Source organism: Zonotrichia albicollis, chromosome 4 (assembly GCF_047830755.1).
Source record: "Zonotrichia albicollis isolate bZonAlb1 chromosome 4, bZonAlb1.hap1, whole genome shotgun sequence".
In the NCBI taxonomy this organism is placed as follows: Eukaryota; Metazoa; Chordata; class Aves; order Passeriformes; family Passerellidae; genus Zonotrichia; species Zonotrichia albicollis.
Window position 1 is genome coordinate 58628250 of NC_133822.1, and position 24159 is coordinate 58652408.

At 35.6% G+C, this 24159-nt stretch overlaps 1 protein-coding gene across 19 annotated transcripts in view; it reads left to right on the forward strand.

Annotated features, from left to right (window-relative positions):
* The window catches only part of FOXP2 (forkhead box P2), a 402265-nt gene that overhangs the window by 259012 nt on the left and 119094 nt on the right, over positions 1 to 24159 (forward strand). For 17 of the 19 annotated variants that reach the window (XM_074539930.1, XM_074539911.1, XM_074539921.1 and 14 more), the window contains one exon: positions 22586 to 22675. The exons of the other annotated variants lie outside the window; for them this stretch is intronic. In XM_074539930.1, the coding sequence (XP_074396031.1) occupies positions 22586 to 22675 (90 nt within the window). The remainder of the gene's footprint in view (positions 1 to 22585; positions 22676 to 24159) is intronic. 19 annotated transcript variants of the gene reach the window in all.

Genomic DNA, 24159 nt, shown 5'->3' on the forward strand with positions numbered 1-24159 from the left:
TTTTGAAATTAATTTCAAATTAATTCTTTTCATAATTCTGTCAAGCATTTTAGTCCTGTGTGATTTTGCAGTAGTAGCAGCCCATTTTCTGCCGCTTTTTTATTTTTGAAACTTACTGAAGCATAGTGTCTGCACTACAGCTGGAGGCATTCAAAAACCATGTGTATTCTGGCTGTGATTCATTTTTCCTCACCAACCATGAGGTTTTGTTTTCCTAGCCATGGCTAACTCAACATACACTGTCGAGGAAATTTCCACATCTAAAGGCTATCTTGCAAAATGGATGACGTTTCATTATTCTCAATGGAAGTCATAATTTAGGTAATTTCTTCCTAGTATGGAAGACTTGTTGGGAGAGAGGAGCTCTCCTGTAAGGGCTTGGATCACAGCTAAAGTCCTGAAGTCGTCAGCTGGCTCCCCTGAGTGATGGAGGGGCCATTTCCAGAGCACCCTTCCCTGGTTTGGATGGTGTTCTCTGTAATACAAGGAAAATGAACTATATGCATTTTGTTGATTAGAAGAATTTGAAAGAAGAAACAAAAGGGGAGGAGCATAGGAGGGAAAACATTGTTTTCCACATATGCATGAGCAAATACAGAGTTAAAGGAGAGAGGAGAAACTGTGATGGGAGGGTTGAGGAAGAAGCCATGGAGTTTCAAGGATGTGCGCTTGAAAGCAGAGAGTCACAGTCAAGGAAAAAAAAATCAGTGAAAACTCATCTTGTGTTGCAAAAAATATCTGAGTGGCCAATATGCTTTTTTTGCTGCTTCAGAGCAATCCTAATTACATGCCTACAGTTTGATGCTGTGGCTGTTGTATAACATTACTGCAGAAAATGAAAGATGTTTGGCTATCCTCTTGCATTCCATTTGTTACCATACTTATAATCCTGCATAAGTCAAACCATAACTTTCTTCTTATTCTATTGACACCTCTTACATAAGGATAATTAAAAAATGCTGCAATTTGTATAATCCTGTGTTACTACATTGCATTCTTAACTTAATGTAATTTTTACTTTTGTAGGCACCTGGAACAGTTTATAAACTTGCGGATCAAAAGTCAGCCCCATGTGCTGCTTGGGATAAAAACCAGAATGAATAAAACAATCATGTTATCTATATTGATAATAATGTTCAGAAGTACAAATCTGAGGGAGAAATATGGAATACTTAAAATCTGTGCCAGAACTTGTGAGCATCTTTGAAGCATGTGTTGTGTATCAGGCTACACTAACCCCATTCTGGTGATGTTTGTGATGCACAGACTCATCTGCCTGTCCTGGTATTGTCTCGGGTGCTAAAATATCCCAGAATATAAATTAGCACCTATCTGCATACAACAAAGTGGCTAGCACACTCCAGTTTTGCTACTGTGTGTATTTATGCTCCTAAAACCTTCTCTTAAACACCTTATCCTGTTATTTTTGGGCTACTTTTCATAGCTTTTAAAGAGATGCCAAAAATCTGTCTTCATGCCATTTCTGTGAATAGATAATGCAAAATATTCTTTAACTTACTGTTTTTACATCATTGAATCTCAATGGGCCCATGAGAAACTTTCACTGCAAAACTTAATTATATTTTTATTCAGTGGCCCTTACCCTTCATGAACAGTTTCCAAACTATTGCAAGGTCTATCTGTGCGCTGTGTTTATTTGAACATCTAGCACAATGTGCTTTAATTTCTGATTGGAGTTTTTTCTCCTCTTTAATGGTTTACTTTGTAAAATAACAAAATAATGAAAAAAGAATCTGTTAGGAAGATCTGTACCCCCTAATTGTTTCTGTATAATGCAAGGAGCAAATCTCTTACCCTGCTTCATGAATTTTATGATTAGCTGTGCTAAGTGTCCTAAGGGCTCTTCTTATCCTTCCTTATCTTAAAGGCCCTACACCCTGAGGCTTAATAGACAAACTTCAGTTTGAAGGAGAAGAGGGGTTTTTTGCAATATAAGAGAAGAATGGCCCAAAATATCAAATATTTTTTACACATAGACCAATGATCAGAAAAGTGCTGTGAGGGCTAACTGTAACTTCCAGCAGTCGCTGTGATGTCAATGAGATGTGAAAGATTCCTCAAGGCAGAAAGGGCTTTTTTTTATTTCTCCTTTCCCAAGGATGGCCACTAATTGCTTAATCTCCTCCTCCTACTGGTTGGAAATAATTGCATAAGGATCACAAAATCCATTTTTGTCCATATCTCTGTTGTTCTTCTCAATCAATGCCTCTCCTGCTTCTTAAGCTGGGCTCCAAAATTTTCTCAGAACCTCAGAGAGTACCTTCTTTTCCCTTGTTTTTTTTTTCAAAACGTGCAGAGTGCATCAAGGATACAGTTTTAGTCTGTACTCCCTGTACCGTGCCAGGATATTGTGTCTCTTGTCAGTCAGCCGGTGACTTCCTAGCTGGAAGCCACAGCCTTTGGTGCACTGCAAGTGCAAACCAGGGTTAAGTGCCTGGAGCTAGCCAAGCCCTTCAGAAATGTTCCTTAAAGCCAAAAAATAGTTTTCAAAGATGAAAACTGCTCTGAGAGGCCAAGTGTTGAATCTAAAACGCCCAGAAAGTCCAGGGATATTCTCAGTTCCTTCTCAGAGCAACCTGAGAATGGTAACCTGTTTTACTGAGATACAGGCAGTCCTTTCAGTTGGCCTGAATTATTGTAATTTACCAACAGCTATCCAGTATTGGTACATGCCAAAAGAGTATGAAGAAACAACTCTTAACTCTGTATTTAAAATTTGTTTATGCATTTTGATTGTTAAATCCAGTGAGAAATCTGTGGCCAAATGACTCAAAAAACTCCAACAGAAAACCATTGGTAGAACCTGATAAATAAGATGCAGAATAGACAGATAAAATGTAAAAAATCAAAGTAGAAAACTTCATTTCGTTTTTGAGTCAAGGGTGCTTTTCTAAAATGATGTGGAAAGCAGAGCTATCCTCTTACATGATTTTTTTCCCTAAATAGTAAGGGACAAATGATAGAACTTGGCTAAACTTTTGGGAATTATGGGTTATATTATTTCATTTTTGCTACTTTATACTTAGTCATTTATCTTACTCTTTTAGCGGTTTGAACTTGAAAGGTAATTTATTAGGAATTTTAAGCATTTTATGCATACTAAGCACTCTTAAAATTGGGAGTATTACTTTGATCAAAAACTCTGCAACTCTGCTTCAAGACTCACTTAGGAGCCAGCTGGAAGAACTGGGCATAGCCCTATTCAAGGCTATTAATATTTATCATTAATCTGATAGTAAGTTATTAAAGCCTAAATGTCCTATTAAAATCTAACCATCCTGTAAGTCTGTAATTTTTTTCTTGTTTTTTGCTTTGGTTGTGCCATATTTTAAGAATGTAAGAATACTTTGGAAAGAAAACCGGAGAGAGTGTTCTATGTGTTTTGTTCATTGCAGTTTTGTTCATTGCATTTTCGGACAGAGGCAGCCATGGTTACTATCATGAAATTTGATGAAAACAGCTTTTGTTTCCTTTTTCTGAAAAACATCTCTTGATATGTTTGATGGTACTTTACATGATTTGACATGCCTCAATGTTTGTTCTCTTAGGAAAAACAGAGGAAATAAAACTTCTGACAGAAAACAAAATGAATTAATGAAGAATTAATTCAGAACTTTTTGAATATAAATAGTATTTTCATTTCACTCTACTTTCTTCTAGCAGTTACTTTTGTATATGTCAGGGCAGACCCAAATAATATTCCAATCAGACTGTTTGCTGAACAACTCGATGATCCCAACTCTATTTATTCAGTTTGTTCATGTCTCCACCTCCCACAACCATGATATTACACTCCAGTTAATATTTATTTATTACTTACAGTAATATATTTCCTTTTCTTGTTTCTTTTCCCTTTTTCTGTATCATGGGGTAAGAGTTGTTATCTAAAAAAGGAAGCTTTGATTTACTCCATAAATATCTGTGTTTGGCATATTCATTGGAAAATTGATGTAGCTGTGATTTTTCTCCCACACAATGTAGCTTCAAGCTCAGTCTATTAAGCTACTTTATTTCAGATAACTTCTTTGATATTGAGATCTTGCCTGATCCTGCCATTGAAACTGTTCAGCTGTTGTCACTGATGTGGCATTTCTGTTTGTAGGTTTGATGGAGACTTAGTGCCCTCAAGTGATGCAGTTTGTATTGATCTTCATTGTTTTCTTATTGACCCAGTACCCTCAAATAGAAAGACTTCTGTATTCACTTCTTCTCTATTTCTCACCCCTATGCTGAATTGAAGTTAAAGGTCTCCCTGACTGTCCTGGATATTTAGTCTAGGTGTGTCTCCACACATTTCCAGGTTTGTCTCTTTCATTTTATTTCCACATTGCCGAAGATCTATAGTATGTGTTAGAGCACCCCCTGCCTACTGATTCTTCTTTGACCACTGTGTGTTTCAAGATCTCATGGCAGAATAAATTGAAATGTGAGTTCTTGTGTTGAATGAACAGATTAAAAGAGCTGGTGCTGTTAGCTCTCACTTGCCATCTGAGACGAATTTCAGCTCGGTGAGTACTTCTTCCCTGTATTAAGTGGTAAAGTAAAGGCTGACCACTGTGATCACTGTTTTGAGTTTCAACTGGACCGAGTAAGGAACAGCTCCTTGCAGCAGTCTTGGCTAATGGATAGTAATCAACCAGCCCTGCTGTGACAGAAAAAAAGGAGCATGCTGATACACATCTTCCTTCCAGACTACTGCTCCAATCTCCATCAGCATTCCACTAATTTCTTAATACAATAGGCAAAATATGATTGCAAAAGGAAACTTGCAGAGCAGTAGAAATTTTTCTAATATATTGTGTTTCCATTATTCCCTAGTTTAACTCTCATTTGTTTCCACAGACCCTCATTCATTTGTTAATTCAATCTCTCACTTGTTGTGAAAAATGATTATTCAGGACTAAATCACACTTACTAGTCACTGGTCCTGATTTCCACAGGAAATATGAGGAGATGCAAGTCTCTATTATTGGGATTTCAGATTCAGCTATCATAATATTTTTTTTCTTTTTTTTTCATTATGAAACATAACTGGAAGCATTTCTTTAGAAAAGTGGGCAGTATTTAGCAATTAGTAACAGTGAATTGAGAGTGGTATCCTTGCAGCATAAACTAAGCAGTCAGACATAAGAGAAAATGTGATTTTCCTAAATAAAAAGATGTGTTCTGACTATAAAATTGGACACCAGAAACTTTTATCTATTACACTGCCTAACTGAACAGCTATAAAGTTCAACATGTAATATAAGTAAGTAAACTTGAATTTAGGATGCAGTTAAGAGGTTGAAGAGATTTGAAGGTCATGCCTTATTAGAGTTGTCACACATATTTTTTAGTAACAATAGCACTCCTTGTTAGCCAGGTTTCTCACGTAGATTTGTATTTATACAGAATTTTGAAGCTTGAAGTATTCCACTAAAGCTTTGTTTGTTATTCCACCTACAGTCACAGAGCCCTGAGTTGTGCATTGTGCGTCAAAACATATTCCATTCTTTCAGAGTTCTTGGGGAGGAAATACGATGTAATTCATTATGCCCTGAAGATAAACAGTACCTCTTGACCTTTTCAAGAAAAGTTGCAATATTTTCTTATTCCAGAATGTAATATTGTACTGAGCCGATATCAATGTGATAAGATAAATGTTTCCTTTTCTAATGTAAACCATAGTGCACTACATTTATATAAAAATCTTGGGGGATACCCAAAGCCTCCAGATAAAAAGGGGCAGCTTGGCTATTGTAGGTCTGCATTTTTGAATTCTCAGTCTCAAAGCACAAAGGGCAAACTGTAGCTAGTCTTGAAAACGATGGCCATTTTACAGAATGAACAGATTTTTGTGTTGCCCTGTTTAGGATCCTCCTAAAGAATTTTCAAGCAAATTTTAAAAGGTATAGAATTTGTTACTATTAAAAAAGAAGCCAAACAAAAGCCCATAAAAATAGAGATTACCTGTCTTTCTTTTCAGTACCAGGATCTTTTGAGATGTCCCAGTAGAAGCCTGTGAGTCAGTGCTACTCTGTGTGTAGTTAAATTGCTTTTTACTCAGTATTTCAAGAAATGAAAGACTAATGAGGAGTACTGTTTTATTTAATTTCTTTTTCTGCATTTTCTGCTGTTGTTCAGAGCACAGTTTTCTTTAGTGTCTATTCTTTATTTCTCCATTGCATTGCACATGGCATGTTTCTGGTTGATGAAGTCAGTTATGTGCAAATGTGGTCACCACTGAGGAGAGGGCTCTAAACTTGGCACTTTCAGCTTCCTTTCTGCCTGTAAGGCAAAACATACTGAAAGGCAAAAGCATATTTGGCTTCATGGACTTAGCCCAAGTGTTAGAGTCCTAGTCCCTTTTCCTGGCAAATCTCTCTTCCAATGGCCTCATTTATCTTTATATGTTAAATGCTTTTGTATGCAGATCTGCTTATTATGTAGCATGTAAAAACCCTCTGTTATTCATGTGTATTCTATTCACAGAAAAGAGTGGCTTTAACTGCAGCTACTATTTTATATAAAATGACATGTTATATTTTAAAATCAGTTGATATTGCTTCTGCTCTTACTGCATTTGGGACTTCATAGATATTCTGAATGCTTACTACTGTAAGCAAAATAATACCGTTGCACTACAAAGCAGTAACATATTTGAACCCCTTCAGGCTGAAAGTAAGACTATTCTAAACATACTAATCACAGCACATAAATTAGTTTCAGCAGGGATTAAAATACAGGAGAAAAGAGCAGTTAAGAACAGGGGTAAGAAGAAATGAAGTATCATTAAATCCATCTATTTTACTTATGTACCATGTTAATAACACTTTTTTGACTTTTTGTATATTATTTTTATCTATTTAAACCTAAGGAAAAATCTTAAAATCTAAAGAAAACATTCGGAAAGATTAAGGTCAGTATTAGGAAATTAACTGCAAAAAGTTTTGAGAGAAGACTTTTATGTTCTTGAATGAAACAGAAACATGGGTGAAGATGAGACTATGATGTTGGGCAATGTAAGGAAGCCCTTGGAGTCACCCAGGGAAGAAGACAACCATAATAAAAAAGGAAGGCTGACAGATCAGAAGAAAAAAATGTACACAAGGTTTTCTAGGGGGTCACATTGACTAGGACTTCAAGAATAAAGGATTTGATTTGGCTCTGTAAAAAAATGGTCTGTTTACCAGGAAACTAAGTAGAATGTATGAACTAGATATTCTCTACACTGGAAAAGAGCTGTTTGTAAACTGATGAGGTTTAGAGGCAAAGAACTTAGATACTGTGTTAGCAGATGTGCAATCATGCATCTTACTTAGATACTGTTCTCTCTTTGGTCCCCACATTTAAGACAGTTCCATATATCTGCAGTAAAGAGAATCTAAAATTTCTTCCAGCTTAAATATAGTTTCTAGAATATATTTTTATATTTATATATTCATTTATTTAAAGTTTATGCAGTCTGTATTCCACAATAAGAGAGCTCACTAAGGCAGAAATGGTATAAATGACTCAATGGTGTTTACCACTCAGTCTGCTGCTTATCTCCTTGCTCATTGTTAGGGATAGTTATATGATCTGTATCAAATTCGTTCTGCAGCTGTCAGTTTCTGCAAGCATATAACCAGGCAGGTAAGATTTCTAGAAGGCAGATGGCAACATCACTAAGACAACTGCTCTAATTGGCATAATCAGTACAAGAAATGAAGAGTAAAAGAGCATGAAAGTAGAATTACTTTTGTACCCCTTAAAAGGAGGCAGTGACGGGCTAGCACTTACTAGCTTCTGTAGCTGACTGTGCTGAACTTTCCCTGAACATAGAAAAAGTGCATTGTAATCTCCAAAACCATCCATCTGGCATCTTCCATTAACATTAAACAGAAAGGAAAGGGGAAAAAAAAAAAGGGGGGGGGATTGTTTTTGTTCAGAAACATTTATATCTGACTTGAGGATTCTATAGAAATGCTAGCCCTTGGTGGAACGTGCCCCAGTCAAATTAACATCTCTGCACACTCCATTCTTGTGTCTCATGGCAGAATGGAGGTTGTCTGTGCCTTGAATTTCACTGTCACCTTGCTTTTCTTCTTCACTAGACTGAAGGGTTTAAAATCTGTTTGAAATTGGAATACCTTTGGATATTGCTTGAAATTAGCTACAGTGTGAGTAGACATAAAAGATTGACAGCTGAACACATATAGTAATCAGCAAGGGCAGGATTTAATTGCAGCTAATTTTTACTTGTTGAACACCCATCCATATAAAGATATTATATATTCAATTATATTTATAATGGTCTGGACAATCAACATATGGTAGAACTTAAAAGTATAAGCATTTAATTTAACACAGATTTGACTTGTCCCTTCTGCCTTTGCTTGTCAGGAACTTTTATTCCTTTCTGTATAGGAAACAGTTTCAGAAATGCAACTCTGGATACAGGACCAGATATTTTCCTATGTTTACTCCTACTAATTATTGGAATTTGAGGATGCATTAAAGGCTGTCATGTGAAATGTTGAATTCTGTTTCCAAAACCTTATTTTTACTTGAGAAATTCAGGAAGCTTGCTGAAGCTGTATTACAGAGTGGATGAATAGATATGGCTTGTGACAGGTTGGATACAACACAATAATTTATGACTGTATGAATGTACATTGCTAAATCCCCTTCTTTTCTCTCGAGTAGAAACTTTCTTCTCCTTATCTTTCATTTTTGATTTTTATAAAACTATGTTTTTGAAGCTTTAGGTGTCATTGTTTTGTCTTCTTGTGACACCTAATAAAAAAATTCCAAACTGAACCAAAATCAGAATTCTGCTTTGCCATATATAATATGGGGTAATATTTTTTGCAAAACTTAAAAAAATATGTTCTAGAACAGAGATTAAATAAGGAGTTGCAACAGAGGCTTGTAGTTCTCAAAAGTGAAGAAATTTTAAGAAAACTTTGTCTGAAAAAAACCTACAACCTGGAAAACAAATGCTCAGGTTGCTACCACTTGCATTTGGTAAAATTTCAGGAATCACTTCTTCCAACAAATTTAATGATTGCTAAAGGTGAGAATTCCTATGAGCATTGCTCTTAGGGGTTTTTTTTGAACTTTAACTTTGTTTCAAAATGTCTATTTTGGAATGCTGGTAATTCACATCTAAATAATTTTAAATGGGGATCTTGATATATCTTATCTTGCAAGATGATGTAAGAACTTGAGTGAATTTCATGTATTCACATTTCAAAGAATGGGACCTATTAGGTCACTTTGGAGTCTGCTAGTGTTTGTTATAAAAGGGAAACTATCTATACTGCTTAAACTGTGTCAGACTAGTCAGAAAAACACATGCCTTGAAAATTAAGGATGTCAGTTCAAGTAAAATTATTATTTTTTTTTCTTAAATGGCATAATTATCTCTAGTAACCAAAATATCTATTCTCAGTGATATTGTGCTGGCCTGATTTTTATACTCTGCCTACCATATGAGTCTTTTAAAGTAACTTCTAGTTGGGAAGAAATTTAATTTCTCTTCGACATTACTTCCATTGTTTTTATTTTGCTGCAATTCTCTTTGCACTTATAAAAAAAATGTAAAAAATTGTCCTTAATGTACAGTTTTAAGTCCTTGTAGTCTTTCTGTGATTCACCTTTTCTCTGTGTGTTTTATAGCAATGAAGGTATAATGCAGCTTTTCTTCAGAGAGGCCAGAATCTTCCCAAATTCTGATGCCGAAAAATCTAAAGAAAAGTAATACTGATGATTAAATGTTTTTAAATACATTCCTAACAATTTTCATTTTCACAGTATGCTTTTCCTAAAAAATCCCATTCTCATAGTATTGTTAAAATAAACAAATACAAGTATTTATAATATTAAAAAAACCCAAAACCCTAAGTGCTTGAAGTTGGATCTTTTTACTCTTTTCACTTGTTTTTGTGCCAATGCCACTGGTGATACACCAAAGTCTTTGCAATGCTCTCTGTTATCTGGTTCCAGAGTTCCAGTCACCTTTGATGAATAACCTGCTTGCTCCTTTGCCAGTAGCAGATGGAGTTCAGTCCCAGCTTTGAGATCTGGGGCACTCTTGGAGTTGGTGACTAACCTGAGCTCTGGAAATTACTTATTTTAGAGCCTTTGTCAAACTACATAACTCTGAATACTCAGTGTTAAGTGCCTAAACATGAGGATGAGAAATACTATCAACCATATTAGTATTTACACAAATTATTATATGGTACTATTTTTGTGGATTTGATTGATGGTAACTCTGGAAACACATGCTTTGGATTCTTTGGGGGTTTTGCCACTGTTTCTTTAATGAAAGAATTTAAGGTTTTTCATAAAACCTTGGGTGTTGTCAAAATTTTGACTTTCCTCAGTAGAACTCATCCCAGATGCATAAGGTATCTATATAAAACTGGTACTTAAAAGTCATCAGTCGATACACCACGGGAGGTTCAGGATGCAGCAGTTCAGAATGAAAGGAGTCTTGATTCCCCCACCCTGGAGTGTCTGCTCTTGTTTCTGACATTTTATTTTTTCAAACCTGTATAGATATAAAATTAAGGTTCTTTGACACTCTCACAAGCCATCCCAAAGACACAACCTGGCTGCTTCTGCCAAGAGAGGCTCCAAAACAAAATTTGGCTCAACTATTTTGACCATATAGCCATGATCTTCACTAGTAAATTAGACACATGGATACTAAACTGAGCAGCTGACACAGGGTGAGACACACATCAGCTAACACACATTTTAGTCCCCAGAACTGGGATAGCTGCAGCTAATTCCATAGTCAGATTGGTCCTTGGAAAAGTCTGCAGAGCTGTGCCAGGGCATGGCTTGGGAGTGCGTGGGTCAGCACAGGTGAAAAATGCATGCCCAGAGCTGTACTCACAGCTTGCTGGTGCAGAAAATCACATTCTCAGTTAGTCTCCAGTTTTCAGTGTAGGTGAAGCCTGAGAGAGTTGGTAAAAGTGATATTGTCATCATACCTTTTTTAGTAATGCACTCCCTATGTTTTTTGCAACTTTGTACATGAAAGTGTTTTCAGGGTTCATGCCTTAGTGTTATTAATGAACCTGGGGATTGCTGGAGAAGAGGGTGAGAACCTCTGACATTCATCTAAAATCAAAGATTGTTTCACCTGCTGGCAACAGCTCTTTCTTCAGGTAGCAGCATAAGCCTTATGCCATAAACTGTGCTCCAGAAAGTATTTCAAAGCCATCCCAAAGTCCTCACATAAAATAGTTTCTCTCCTGTTTTTATTCTTCAGTCCACTGTCCTATGGCACAAGAAGATCCCTGGGAATTGCAGTAGAGGAATAAGCATTATCCAGAAGGCTTTCTCATAAAAGACAAGGCCTTCTCACTAAAAATGCTGTAACACTATGATGTCTGTCATGTATTTTTTCCCAAATCTTAGAGATGAAATTATCTATGCTTTATCTTGCAAAATAAAAAAATCAATCTCTGATAGATTATATAAAATTTCTAAAATAAACTAAAATTTACTGTAGATTGTAACACTGTACTAGTATTGAATATATTGTCAGGAATAGATCCATGTTTTGTGTGATACTTGAAACTCATGGTATGAAGAAGTGATGATCTAGTAAGATAGATAAATGTTCACAGAAAAGATGCACTGCATTGTTCCTAGTAAATTAAATTAAAAGGCAATATAGTTACAGTTTGCTGAAGTTTAAAATGTACCAAGAAGGAAAAAGAAAGTAATATAGGAAGGATAATCTGGAAAATATTTCTAGGACGTGAAATCTGAGCTCTGCAATGTGGAAAGAGGACTGGCTTTAGAAGAGAGGACTAGTGGCTGAGCTTAGACCATAGTAAGTTGATGACATGACAGTGGACTAAAAAATAAAAAAGTTGATTATTAAGTTTTGATTTATGTAAAGAGTAGTTGAAGGAATATATGGAGTAAAATTTATATCTAAACTTAATTTCCAACATGTTTGGAGCATGCACTAGATAGCAAATGTTTTTTTAATTTGCATGTTAGTGGTAGTGATTATGTAATATATGTTGCATGGTTCGGAGGGAACCTTTCACAGTCTGATGCCAGAGTACTGATGTGAAGTATTACATATGTTTGGCACCAGCATATCTGGGTGTGTCTGCTTATACAAACGCATTTAAAGGTGATAATGCCCCTGAGCATATTTATTATTATAATTCTTTGATTAGCTTGCTGTTTGGGAAGATTACTGTAGATGCCAAGGCAGTATAAAAAAAGATCATTTTTTCCTGGGTGAGTTTGATGAAGTGTGATAGAAACATCTACCTTTTAATTCAAATGTCTAACCTGTTGCATTTGCTCATGCATATTACTTGGGAATTCCTTGCACAGCTGCTATCAGTTCTCCAGCACCTAAATGCCCTGGGATTTGCAAAATATCTTTATTCCTCTTCTGCAAAACAATTTTAATAGCTTCAGGTCTTTTCTTTTTCATCCCTACAAGTTTCTAATCATAAAGAATATACTTCCTACTAGATGTCCTCACAAGGACTGAAACTGGATGAGGAGCCCGAGGACATTTGCCTGTCTCTCTATACTTGCATTTTAGCTTAAAATTAAAGCTCTTTGTCATTTCACTCTTCTTATAATCTTCACTCTTAAAGTCCCTGAAGTAGAGAATGCTTTCTAAGTAGCACTGTCTACGCAGACTGTTAGGGCTACCCTTCAAAAAATACAATTCACTTGCCAACTACAGCAAGAACCTGAAGGTTCATATTCTTCAGAGACAGAGGTGTCTGCATGGTGGATTGTGCCTTCTAGATCATCACAAAATGCACCAAAAAGTTAAAAGGTAGATAAGCAGTCCAAGTGAAGAGCTGAAATTGTAATAATTCAAGCAGGTCAGAGTAGACTGCAAATGGAGGTAGCTCTTATATAACACATATAAAACATATATGTTTTATACAAATATATAAACCAATTTGTGATCATGAAACAGAGGTTCCTCTGGCATCTCTCTGTCCACACTTAGTGCCAGATTTTAGTGCTCAGAATTCTTCCAAGGAGTTTAGATCAGACCTTTTGTTTTCAACACATTTCAGAACTATTCAGAACTATTGTCCAATGCCACCATTGATAAGTTTAGTGTCTGGAAACGGGCTGCTATTTGCATAATTTACTTTATATCATCTTAAGACAAGTTTTTACTGGTTTGTTTGTTTTTTTTAATTGCAGACCTAACTCCTCTTCTGCCTTGAAAGACTGCAAATAAAATGGCTATTGTCATATTGCCTGTTTACATTCATGTTTATTGTTTCTTCCCCAATCACTCTTTTATTGAATATGTTCCTGTTAGTTTAGTTTATGTTAACTGAAGTTTTAGAAAGCATTACAAAAATATCCATAAGAAAAAAAAAATATATGCAGTAGGATTTCAGTTCATCTGATTTACCTTTAGCAATACAGACTGATTTTTAATGTGGTTGAGATTACATAGTGACTTTGGATCAAATTAGTTCATTAAAACGTGGCCAAAAATGGATCAGTTTGGTTTTGCCTTTTTTTCATTTGTGAAGATGTCTGACTTAGGTTGATCTAGTTGTGCTTTGGACCCTCATCCTTGCCGTATTTTTCTCTCCTCTTCTTAATTCTCCATGTCAGCCATGCATCTTGTTTCTAGCAGGAATTGTAATTAGAAGAAAATCTTGTTTTCTCCTACTGCTGTGTCCATACTTGGAGGGGAGGACACAAGAATCCTGATCAGGATCTCTGACTACAGTTAGGACTCAGAGCATTTATTTCTAAGCCATCTCCTGTTCTGTATACTATTTCTCTGTTCAGTCAAAAATTTCAAGGACAGTCTCATAAACACAAAAGTGGTCATGTAAGATCGGAAAATTCCAAAGAGCAACTCTGTATGTGCAGCTCTTGCTGATCCTCTGCTGTTAGCTCACCATGGAAACAAACCATGCTGGAGCTTCATGATATTCAGTTTATGAGAACATGGTCTTATTTGAAATGTAGCAAGGTGTTAGACATTGCAGTAATCCGAACTTGGCATGCTTTCACAGGAGCCACACAATCAAATAAAGCAGGGCTGTGAGACACTTCTAAAGATCTTCTGTGTCCCAGAGCAGAATTGGTGCTCTTAACTGTTCCCTAAGATGCTGCTTGAACAGGTTCAGTGATAATGATTTTGCAGCATGTACGCAATTTATTGTACTCCTTCACTACTCTACCATTGGAAAGTTTCTTTATAAATTTAATTAAATCTCTCTGGATTCAGTTTAAGGCCATTTTTGCTTGTGTTTCCCATTTAATACAATTAATTTGTTCTGTGCAAGAACTTGCTGATGACTCTTACCTCTTTAGGGTTGGGGTTAATTCCTGTTTTTATGATTAGACTTCTGCCATCCCATATGTTGGCTGTTGACATCTTTATACCATTCCTACCTGGCTGCTGGTAAAATGATCCACCCCTTTGAACCACTGTGTCCCAAGCTGGATACGTTTCACTAACTGAGTCTTTAGAAGATTGAAGAAAGTATCAGTTTTGTATGGCACTTCTATTTTTATATCCCAGTTGCTTTTATCATAATAATAGGACGGGATTTTTTTTAATGTCTTGAATGCATGATTTTCACCATAGCTCTATGTATTAAATTTAAGATTTCTTTAAATTATACTCTTGTAAGAACTAAAACTCAATAATTAGAACTATTAAAGCTATTTAAAACATCTTTTAAATGTATAAAATCAAATGTGAAAATCAGTCATGACCTTTTTCTTCTCCACTGATAATCAACTGGATATTTCAGTAATGGCTTTTGTGCCTTCCTCCCATACACTAAAACCTTGATATGACCATCTTGATCATATTTCCTTTCATGGTTACAATCTCACTCATTCCTCTGGACATGGATTTGAAGGGGCAGTGGTAAATGAAATTGTTATCATTCAAATATTTGGAGCCCTTTTAATCAGTGACTCTTCAATGGATATGTAATTTCTTATACTTGGATTGGCTGAGAGAGTTTGATTAGTACAATTACTGTAATTTTATTTAATTTTGGTACCATGTATATCCTTTTTCTTTGATGGGTAGTTTTGGTTACTAGCTTGCAAGAAGGGTATCCAGATGAGGAATCTGTGCTTCTGATACTTGGTGTCAGCACTCCTTTACCAGTGAGTGCAGAATGTAATTTAATTGAAAATAAATTGCAAAGATAGATGTATTTCATTCTGACTTCTAAATGGCTAGGGCTATTTTAGGGTAAAATTGTTCTGGCATTTGTTCTTCACGTGTTATTTTACCTCTCTGTATTGCTTAACAAAATTAATCAGTCCTCAGATCTGTCCTCTCAAACTTGAGGTTCTATTCTGGGAATCTTGCTGTTGGCCAGAACAAAATGTTAGCATGCATGCTTCCTTCTGGTTTGTATCTACCTCACTTCTTGGTTTAGTTTATATCTTGGTGATAATTTTTTGTTAATAATTTGATTAATAATCTCCATGTTTAATTCATTGTCTTTAATTTTAAAATTTCCTTTCAGATTTCTATCTGTAAAAACTCTTGCCTGCTAATAACCTTCTAACAGTTGCAATGCTTTCTTTGATACTCTGTTTCTTTCCACTCCCAAAGTTACTCTGAATTTTGATCTTCAATTAAAGCAGTCAGAAACAAAGCAGTGTTGACTTAGGTAGAATAACAGATGATTTGATAATTTATAAATAAGAAAGGAACTGATGCAAGTTAAATCAAGGGCAGCTTCACACATGTGATAACTGCATGGATTTTTTTTTCTTTGCCTACACACTTATTTCCAGCTATTTAATCTCAGTTAGCAGATTTTCATTGGAAATAGATCATACCAGATTTCATATGGAAATCTGGTACATGCCACCATTACCACAATTTTTTCATGGAGAACTAAGAGATTAGCTCTCCTGTTTAACTATTACATGTCCCAATCCTTTAAAAATCACATCCCATGGAATAAAATAGCAGTGTCAGAATATTTGTGAGCTTGGATTGCTGGCTTTTTATGTGTGCGCTGTTTTGTTGTTTTTGTTTGTTTCTTTTATTTCATAAATTAAATTAGTCACTGTGTAATGTAAGGAGTAGCAAAGAAGTAAGAGTAGATTGCTTCTGTGTGTACAAAAAGAAAGTTAAGTTCAGGCATGTGGGATGAAAGAAAGGAGATTGTCAGGTTCAAGCACAACTTTGGTGTTGTGAGTCCCCATCTCTCCTAACCTTTGACATTTGCATTCTTCAGCTGGTTTGAGCTTTGGAGAAAGCATTTGGATTTGCTGTCAGGCACCATGTTAAGTATGGTCTGACATGGAGCCCTAATGACCAATGCAGTCCATGTCTACAGGGAAGACATTCCTGCTAATGCTGCCAGGAATTGAAGCATGGAACTGTTATGGGTGTTTTGTTTCTAGTTCTTGGTCAGTCAAATAATGGGCAGGGAAAATTAAAGAGTTGTTTTTGCAGAAGTCTTTAAAAGCTATTAAATTGGGTTATAGGGAGAGAAGCTAAATTGGCTTTATAAAATGAAATATGTAAACTGCTAATTCCTAATGCCCTGTATTTATTTAGCATCCTTCACACAGGAAAAAAAAAAAGGAGACACTAAACAAAAAAACCCACAACCAAACAACAACAAAAATGCCAAAACAATTAGAGTGAAAAAAAATCTGGTAATTAACTATTATTTTTCACAAAACTAGTCTAATTACAAATCAGTCATGGTGAAATGAAAGGTCAATAACTACAGATGCATAATTTCTCTCTGATAGATTGCTGTTTGAAAATAGGTTTATGAAAATTATGTGATTAATTTCCTTTTATTAAACAGCATTATAAGATTTCATGTTGCATTTATCACTTTATTACTGTTACTTTTTCTCTTCAACTCAAAATTAATCCTGGATAACATCAAGATAGAACAGAAGTTCAGGTAGATTGAGGATCATTTCTTCTACTGGCGTTTGTGTTGCAGGGAAGACCACAAATCTGAATCGAAATCAGAGCCTCAGTATACTGAAACTGGCAGTATCAGCCTAAGAAAACAAACCACACACACACACCATCACCCTTTCTGCTAAACAACCAACCAACAGCAAAGTGCTTGTAGTCCAAGGAAATGAGAGCCATATCCAGACATATTCTTATGTTTTCTGAGCTGAAGCACTTGAGGAATGTAAGTATGTAAGTTAAACTGTGATCCAGAATGTCTTTTTCTACTTGCTCCCAACCCTCAATGTGCTCTGCTGTTTTACTTTGAAATTCCCTAGGCATGAAGAGTTGCTCTCCTGAACAAATGAAGAATTTTCCCGGCCTTGGAAAAGCTGGGCAGCCTGGGGATCCAAGAGCCAGCCAGTCATTTGCACAAATTCCTATAGCGTTAATGTAGCAGATGTTTTCAAACATTTTCAATGTTCACTTAATCCTGCCCTTAGGGTTGGGCTTAGGACCACCTTTGGTGGCCACTACCACTTCTTGTCCTCCTGTCTAGCAGCCTGGTGGTAGGAGTACTTGGGAATGTAATACAGTCAAAAACTATTGTCTCTTCTTCTGGAAGTTTCAAACATTTGGATCTCTTCCAGGTCTGTGTTCTACTATTAGGCATGGCACCCTAATCTAAATTTAGAAGACAGAAAAACCTTTTTGCTTGAGTATTGGCATAGTCCGATGTTGGGTTAATTGAATGAAATCCTTCTTAGGGAATATCTAGGTTTTTTTAGGTATTATATTCCTTGAAATTGGTGCCAACAGCCGTAGCTGTCTGTTCTACTTCTATAGGCAAACACTGTAAAAATTGTTCAGTCTATCTCTTGTAGGTAAAATCAGACAGGTTGTGTGGTTTGGATTTCTGTTACACACAGATGGACTTTCCAGTGTGGCACATTTGTCCTCAATTTTCTTTGTGTGGCTTAGAGAAAAAAGAGAGTTTTTCACTGGGGAAAATAGGAGTTTGCTTTCTCTGTCGAGGCTTCTGGAGAGACTGTTCATCTTAAATTCAAGATTCTTTGGCTAGTGCTAGCTGCTTTGCTACTCCATTTGGAAAGATTATAAGCTTCTGTGCTGAATGACTCTGATATTAATTAGAAAACTTTCTGGGCAAACACAATCAGTGAGAGACAAAGGTTTCGCCATATCATTTGAGTGCTATTAGGAAGACTTAAACAATGTTGTTTTTCAGTCACTATCTTTTGAGGGGTTTGTACAACTATGAGTAATTCTGGGATTCTTGTTGGGAGCCAGCCAGAGAATAGGCCCTGAGCAGGTTATAAAGGGTCAGAGGTTCTCCTGAAGTGTTTTTTATAATAAATGTAGCCGTGTAATCATTTGGTTAACTTGTTATTCAACCAGTGCAGAGCAGTCTTTGGCCTTAAATCCAGCTTAGCATGTTGATATGTTTCGGTTGCATAGTGCTACCAGCAAGATGACTCTCGTTTGACATATTCAGCCATTTGGAAACTTAGATGTTCAGAAACTTATTTTACGTTCAGCAGGAATGTTAGGGTATGCAGTCATTTGAAAAAATAAAATAGGTATTCAGAATTAGGGAAGAAAAGAATCTGGTCGACTTCTGGCAAGTGTTTTGGTTATCTGCAGAGTATACACCTCTTGTCAGTATAAATAGGGAGTGCCTGTATAAACATTCTTGTTTCGCCTGTTCCACATAATAGTTTCTTGTATCATATTTCTTTTGACCTCGCTATCTGAAACCAATTACAGGAGATCCATTTGGGCTGCATCTATTTTCATAAGAAGCCCAGGCAGCAGTGTTTTTCTCAGAGATGAATATCAACATCAAATATCCTTCTGAGTGCTTTGTTATTTATGTTTCAGAGAGATTTTGTAGCCTTCAGCTCTCAAGAATGTGTCACGCTGTGCTGTTTATACATTGACGATATTAATGGGCGTAGATGTCATTTTTCATTTTAACGTCTCAAATGCAACAGGCTGATAGGTTAAACATTCCTGGTTTTAAAGGAAGGATATGAGTGACATCTGTTTCCTAAAAATACACATATATTTAATTACTAAAAAACAGAGTAATAAGCTTACCATCTTTAGGTGACAGCCTTCACTTTATTAAAATGGTCAAACTTTAAAAATAATTTTGAATCATGCTTAGATCAGACAGAAGGGTTTGGAATACAATATTAAAGGAAGTTATATCTCCTAGTAATACTGCCAACAAACAGCAAAGTCTACCACAATTTATCAACTTTAATAGTGTGAGTTATATGCAATTATTTTCATTTCTGTTCTGCTTATGTTTTAGCTATGCCAAAGCTTCGTAGTAAATATTAAGAAGTACTGTTCCCAATAAATATTTTACTAGAGGACACAGTGAGTTCTGGAAACCATATGCCCAAATTTTCCTTCCTATATAGCCATTACTTAAAGCTTAATAATTATTTTCATTTATGTAATTAAAATAATTTCTAATCCTCAGTTCTTTTTATTGCTTTTGTCTACATTGGATTTTTTTAGTAGTTTTACTAATTTATATAATTAAGGAAAAGTTCCTACTAAATTTGAAACAAGTGCTATTGGCAACTAGATACAATTTTGAGTGCTGTAGAATCTGTTCTTTGTGCACTTAACTTGAGGTGGGACTCAACATAAATTTGATTTGTCAGATTTATAAGCATCTGTTATTTTATCTTCATTACACTGTTTTTAGATCACGAGTTATTGTCAGAGAAATTTATAAATGATACATGGGATGGGTGTTTACTGGAAGTGTAGATGTTAAACTATGAATTTTGTAAAATACTTTCAAGTTGTCAATTTATTTTGCAAAGATTTAATAGCAGCAAATGAATTTTTAGAACTATTGTTTTACAGTCTCATGATCTTCACTTATGAATAATATCAGTAATAATGCTTTGAAATTAACAGTATTTCTGAGAGGTTGTTTACTGTGTAGCAAAATGTAAAGTTAAGCAGCACACTTGGAGAAAAAAATACTATATGATGACTGCTCTAAGAACAAAGGCTGACAGTGATTTCTCCTTATGAGTTTTAAATCATCTCTGATCTCTTGAAATTGTTTTCTGTTCTTCTTCTATCTCCTGTGTTTACAATAATCTAAACTGCCACAATAAGATCACTGAAGTATTCAGGTAGTCATCATTTATAAGACATTCTGTATTAAAAGATAAGCCTTTACTCCTTTAGAGATATCCCAACCAGCACATATGAATCAAAATAGTTTAAGTAGTAGAGCCTTTTATGCAAGCATATCCTGTTGTGCTGCCTTGCTTTTTCATGAAGTGTGACTCTTTTTGTAGTTAGCTGTAGGAAGTCATACTTTCTTAGGCTCATTCCACAGGAGTATGCTAGCCACAATTTGAAATCAGTCTAGATTAAATCTAAGCTACAGCAGCCTATGATTCTCTAATTCTCAAGTACTGTAAATGTACAGATTTACTGGATGTTTACTTGCTTGTTTTATTGTATTGATGTGAAGACACTGCTGCTGAGGAAGATTGGGATTTCTGCAACTGCCAAAAATAAAAGATTATTGTGTCTATTTTTTTTTTCCATTTCCTCTTACTCCAGATCTCATTCTCCTAGCAGTATCATCCCAAGTGGTGAGGTTAGTTTTCCTCTGCAGTCTCATGAATTCTGGAGTGCAGTAGTTCTCTTGTTTCCATTCAAGTTTTCCTTTTGGAGAGCACTAGACATTAAAGAATACAAATTTGCCACATATCTTCTGTTCATGGGTTCAATTTTAAACCACTGCAAGAAGTTGGGACCAAATCCTGGTGCCCCTGAAATCAACAGATAAATTTAACTCTGATCTCAGGCAGAGAAATACTGTCCTTAAGGATATGCTCAAGAACTGTGAGTGCAGAAGAGATCATGCACCCAGTGGTTCCTTGGTAACAAAATATTTCAAGTGCACTTTTAAATATGTTAACTTTTTGTTTATTTTTGGCAGAGAGAAGATAGTTCTGTGTGTCTCATTGCTTAGGTTCAGAGGAATGTATACTCTTTGTGTAGCTGACCTGTAATTACTTGAGAATTTGATGAAACAATACAGGGATTGTTGTGGGAATGTCTCCAAATGTTAAAAGTCTGCTCTACAAACTTTGTACCAGGGCCTTCTATGGGGAGACAAATCAATGTTGTTAGGAGATGGTACTAGTGCATTCACTTTGTTTACTTTGGTTTTCTGTGTCTGCCTGCCTTCTCAGAAAACTTGCTTGGAGCCAGACTGTAGCAGCCCTCTCTCTGTCTTTTCATAATTGATCAGGGGATGACTGCCTTCCCTGAGGGTTAAGACGTGGCAACTTTTTCTGTTTGCTCAGCATCTCAATGCAGTAGTTCAAACATTGTTCACACCAGCTGGCAGTGTAATGCCATATGCACATCTTGTCAAAGCAACTGTTGTCATGGATACTAGAAACTATCTTAAAAACCAGCTCATTTGAGTCTAATCAAAATTGTACCTTTCTTTATCAGTTGAGAATCTTTATTATTTTAGGGAGCATTGATCAAATGGCATTTGTTGCAGTACATTCCATCTGCAGTAGGTTTTAATAACAGAAATAACAGTGTGATGTATTGTAAAGCTATAAATGCTATTTATTGAGCTGATTTTTCTAAGGGGAAAAAATGAGTTCTCCAGGTAGTTTCAGTGGAAATGTTTTGAATCACGTTTTTTGGTTTTGCTTTTTTTTTTTTTTTTTTTAATTTCCAAATAAGTACCACTTTATAACACTTGACATTTTAGAAATAATTTTATAGGGAAAAATAATACAGATTAGCATTCTTTGGGTAGGTAGAATGTTTGTTTATATTTCATATGCTTAACTGTATTTGGCTGAGTTGAAATGAAAACGTAAAATAAATGAAAACATCTTCTATTTTGATTGGTATACTGTCATCCCTGAGCCTGATCTGGTTGGTTGAGTAATAATTTCTTTGTTCTCTGATTTTCCTAAGAATGCAAATTAAAACCACTCATTTTTATTTGGCATTAAAACTGTACTCCTTTTTTTTTGTCAAAGGAGAGGTTTCTCCTTGAATTGTAAGTACAAAAAGTGTTTTTAATCTTCAATGAATATCCTTATTAATTCACTTTCAAGATAATCTGATGTTGATTTGTCAAATTTAATTACAGCTTCTGGTAACACTTGAAGTCTACTTGCTTTTACTTCAAATTGTAATACGAAAATGCAAATTGAATGATAATTTGCAAGGGAGTGGGCATTTTAGTTGAACACTCAAAGACAAGTTCCTTGTGGAAATGAGGCTATTGATGCAGTTTATGATTTTTCCTCTTCAAGCACTTCAAACAAATTAACTTTATTTCCTGCAGGATTTCATGTACATCCATAAATTCTAGTGAAGTCTTATATATGTACTTTCAGAATATTTTTTTAATGTTTCAACTAAAAAAATAAAAACAACCCTGAAGTCTGAAATATAACAAATACAAATCGAATAGGAGGGCATTTTGTTCATTCAATTGGACTTTTACCTAAAATTAGCAATGAGTAACTGATTTCTTTCTAGGAATTGGTTGAATTTATTTACTTTTTTCTTTTTTCTTTTTTTTTTTTTTTTTTTTTTTTTTACTTTTAGGCACTCCAGGCAGCAAGGCAGCTGCTTTTACAGCAACAGACAAGTGGACTGAAATCTCCTAAGGGCAGTGAGAAACAGAGACCGCTGCAGGTTAGTGAAGTCTCCTTGCTTTTGGGACCTTGATGTCAGGGCAGAGCACGGAGCCGGCTGACGCGTGCGGGGTGTGTGGCTGTGCCTGTCCCCTAAGCCGTGTGCCTGCATATTCACGTGCTGCTGCTTACTGCACAGGGAAAAACCACTGCAGGAGACAGAAGCCTTGTGTGGCTGTACATGCTTAAAAGGTCTGAGACTAGGTCTGAGTTCAGTAACTGTGGTACATTAATTCTTTATAGACATGTTACAGGTTTGGTATGTGATTTTTATACGTACATGGTTTAAGTTGTAAAAACATGTTAAGACTAGGAGCAAAACAGTATCTGTGAAAAAAACAGAGAAAAGCTAAATACCTGACAGTTACTATACCTAAGTGACAGAGAAGTGTTCAGAAACTTAGCAACGCAAGTGCATGAAATTATGAAAGCTGCTTCTGCTATTTTGGAAAAAAACATATGTCATGAAATTTCACATTAGGATGTTGTTGGGTTTTAGATTATGAATGATTAAACAAGAAGTTCTGCTATTGAATAGTTGTTTTAAATGCATTAGTAAAAACATAAAAAGAGTTTTATTCCTAGAAAATTTTATCAGTATGGTATTTTTATGAGGTATTAATCATTTATTCTTAATGCAGAGTTCCATACCAAATTGCATTCTGCTGACAAAACTTGTTCTCTCTTGTATATAGACCAACATGGGTGCTTAACTGCTGAATTGCATTTTATTGCACACAATTTTATTTTGTTCAGGAAATGAAAAAAGTATAAATCCTACCATTCTCTTCCTCACATCTGTTTTTCTGGGTGTGCATTTATTCTCTCAGGACTTCCCCTGTTTTCTGATGGAGTAGGGTGTTTTTATCTCATTTTTAGTTTTTGTCATGCATAATGGAGGACCCCAGGCACTAGAATGTATTTTTTTTCTCCACCAGGGAAGTGTTGTGAAATTTGTTCACTCGTGCAGTTTCTGAATGTGATTCTCATTGTCTCCTTTTCTTTGTGAAACTTGGTAGAGCAGTGTTGGACACAGCAAACAGTTCCACATTCCTGATCAGCTCTCTTCAAAGACACTTTTAGGGTTTTATTTATTTGCTCAGAACCAAACAAGAATTTAGGAATATGACTAAAGGAAATGGAAAAAAGGAAAACAGGACATGATGGCATCCTGCCATGCTATAGTTGTAGTCCATTCCTGGCTGAGACTGAGTCCTGGGACCCCCTCAACTTCCCACTCTTCACCCTTGACTTTGCTTTCTGAGTGCAAATTCACATTTGCTGTGTATCAAATACCTTCTGCACTGAAGTCACATAAGAAGAGTTGACATAAAGGTAGAAGCTTATCAACTATGTGGGCTTTTAAAGTTTTTAAAGTGGAATTAGTGACCTTGAAGGGTTGAATCATGACAATGATTGATTCAATGAATTTTGTGAAAGTGCTTAATTCTGCCAGCTCCTCATTCTGAAAGGTAACATGGGTTG